Source organism: Capsicum annuum, unplaced genomic scaffold, assembly GCF_002878395.1.
Source record: "Capsicum annuum cultivar UCD-10X-F1 unplaced genomic scaffold, UCD10Xv1.1 ctg996, whole genome shotgun sequence".
Classification (NCBI taxonomy): domain Eukaryota; kingdom Viridiplantae; phylum Streptophyta; class Magnoliopsida; order Solanales; family Solanaceae; genus Capsicum; species Capsicum annuum.
The window spans coordinates 3,357,306-3,358,665 of NW_025896054.1; the positions used below are offsets into that span (position 1 = coordinate 3,357,306).

General features: G+C 36.7%; 1 protein-coding gene across 1 annotated transcript; it reads left to right on the top strand.

The window, feature by feature from the left end:
• Positions 1-277: 277 nt before the first annotated feature.
• LOC124895777 lies at positions 278-781 on the top strand. The gene is made up of 2 exons (XM_047406206.1): positions 278-456; positions 511-781. Exons 1-2 carry the CDS (start codon positions 278-280, stop codon positions 779-781), a joined length of 450 nt encoding a protein of 149 aa, XP_047262162.1.
• The last annotated feature ends 579 nt before the right edge of the window (positions 782-1,360 follow it).

Here is a 1,360-nt window from a genome sequence, read left to right on the forward strand (position 1 = left end):
CATGAACTAGTATAAATAGGAGGCACATTGTGCATTTGTAGCCATCCAAAAAATAGAAATCACTCAAAAGTTTCAGCTTTCCCCTTCCATACAGTCTCTTTTGTAGCAATTTACAGCTGTAATTTCCCTATATTTTTCTCCTTGTAGCTTTACTCTTTACGTTCCCTTTGTTTTTGACATGGTATCAGAGCCTATTTATTATGGGATATGAAGCTATTTTTTTTATTGGCTCATCTTATTTTTAGCTCCTTTTCTTGGATCAGTTTGCTGAAAAAACATGGAACAAGAAAATCAACAAACAACGGGTCCTCCGATTTTCTCAGGAGAGAATTACCATTTTTGGGCCATTAAAATGAAGGCTTATTTGAAGGTTCTCAACTTGTGGGATATTGTTGAGAGAGGAGAACCTGTTGTCCAGCCATTGAGAGACCACCCAACTCTCAATGATATCAAAAAGTATGATGAGTTGGTGACTAGATCTCCATGAGCTCTCACTTGCATACATTCAAGCCATATGGAAGTGATGTTTACAAGGATTATGGCTTGTGAGACAGCCAAAGAATCCTGGGATAAGCTAAAAGAGGAGTTTGAAGGCAGCAACAAATTTAAGTCTGTTAAGGTCTTAGCTTTAAACAGGGAGTTTGAACTCTTGAAGATGAAGGATTTGGATAGTGTGAAAGAATACTCTTCCATGCTAATGGATATTGTGAACCAAATTAGGATACTTGGTGGAAAATTTCCAGATCAGAAGGTTGTAGAGAAGATCATGGTCAGCCTTTAGGATAAGTTTGAATCAAAAATCTCAGCTATTGAAGAGTCTTGTGACTCTACTCTTCAATAGCTGAGCTGATCTCTAAATTGCAAATTCAAGAGCAAAAAGTAACCATGAGAAGCAAAGGGACAATCGAAGATTCCTTTCAAGTAAGGTATAAATTCAAGCAACAAAAGAAAGGCAAAAAAAGTCTCTTTAGACCACTCTGGAGATATGAAATATGGTGGATACCAAGGTGAATTGTCGAGGAGCGAAAAATTTCCACCTTGTGGTATTTGTAAGAAGACAAACCACTTGGAGAAGAATTGTTGGCAGAAGTCCAAGAGGTCTCTTATTCAATGCAGATACTGCAAGAAGTATAGGCACATTGATAAGTATTGCAGGTAAAAGTAAACTTTAAGTGATCAGTCTTCCTAATGAGTAAATTTTGTGGAAGATCACCAAGTTGAAAAAAATAAGAGGAGGTATTTATGGCTTCACACAGATTACATGATGATCGATATAATTGGTATGTCAATAGTGCATGCACAAAGAATATGGTGACTAATGAAAATTTATTTATTAGCCTGAACAGGTCTGATAGGACCA

Bases quoted from the DNA above. Each gene is read 5' to 3' on its own strand.
- LOC124895777 (XM_047406206.1), top strand. From the start codon at position 278: ATGGAACAAGAAAATCAACAAACAACGGGTCCTCCGATTTTCTCAGGA. The intron at 457-510 runs GTATGATGAGTT...CATACATTCAAG, and splicing joins ACTCTCAATGATATCAAAAA to CCATATGGAAGTGATGTTTA.